The following is a 913-nucleotide window of genomic DNA, read 5'->3' on the forward strand; positions in this document are numbered from 1 at the left end:
TTGATACAAACTAGAAAAGGTTCATGACTACACTGACATAAATCAGTACTGTATCCGAGTTGACCTCATGTTTTGTCGCAACAGGATCCAGGCGAAGATCCCCGGGGCCAAGCGAAAGGAAGAGTAGACGCGAGTCTAGCTAACAGCGAGGTCCAGCTCAGACAGCTTGATCATTGTTGGAGAGCCTTGTCATTATCTGTGGGGTAGTACTATTTCATCTAGGTGTTCTCTAAAACCAACCACTGAAGAAGCCCTGACCCCAAAACTGTCTAGAACGGTTAACACGAAGTAAAATCACTCATGTTCAAGATCTTATGTCTAGGTAGACAAGTACACAATTCTGAACAACAAAAAGAACCAGCCTTTTTTTCTTTTGTGTTGCTTGTTATTAAGTGCATGACGTCAAGCCTTGAGTAAATATTTGATATATTTTGTGCAGTTTTTCATGCTACATTTTTTTGCTGTGCTTACAACAAACTAAGATTTGGCACAAAAAAAGAGATATGCCTACAGAAATGCTCTGCTGCCAATGTTAAATACCGCTTCATGTTCGAGTTTGCTGGTGGGGCTTCTCAGTATGACAATATATATAAAATAATTTCCTTTTGGTGTTTTCAAGCACAAAATAATTTGACAATGTGTTTTAGATGTGGTAATTGTAGGGTTTTTGCTTTTGTATAACTATAAGGAACTATACACAAGCTGGTGTTTTAGGTACCGTTGTTTGACTACTATGAAGACAAGGAATATCTGATATTTAATTTGTTTGAATTAACTGTCCAACTATACTCAATGTAGATGTTAGACCCTGGACTAACTATTTGCACTTACAGTATGTATTTCATTACAGAATAAGAAAAATAAATGTTCCTTGATGTATTATGTTATAGTTTTTCAGACGCTTTACTGAAAA

General features: G+C 36.6%; 1 protein-coding gene across 3 annotated transcripts in view; it reads left to right on the forward strand.

The window, feature by feature from the left end:
* The window catches only part of LOC111968671 (reticulon-1-A), a 47,538-nt gene extending 46,656 nt beyond the window's left edge, over window positions 1–882 (forward strand). For all 3 annotated transcript variants that reach the window (XM_023994444.2, XM_023994445.2, XM_023994446.2), the window contains one exon: window positions 85–882. In XM_023994444.2, the coding sequence (XP_023850212.1) occupies window positions 85–127 (43 nt within the window). In that variant the 3' untranslated portion in view covers window positions 128–882. The remainder of the gene's footprint in view (window positions 1–84) is intronic.
* The last annotated feature ends 31 nt before the right edge of the window (window positions 883–913 follow it).

Source organism: Salvelinus sp. IW2-2015, linkage group LG9 (genome assembly GCF_002910315.2).
Source record: "Salvelinus sp. IW2-2015 linkage group LG9, ASM291031v2, whole genome shotgun sequence".
Taxonomy (NCBI): domain Eukaryota; kingdom Metazoa; phylum Chordata; class Actinopteri; order Salmoniformes; family Salmonidae; genus Salvelinus; species Salvelinus sp. IW2-2015.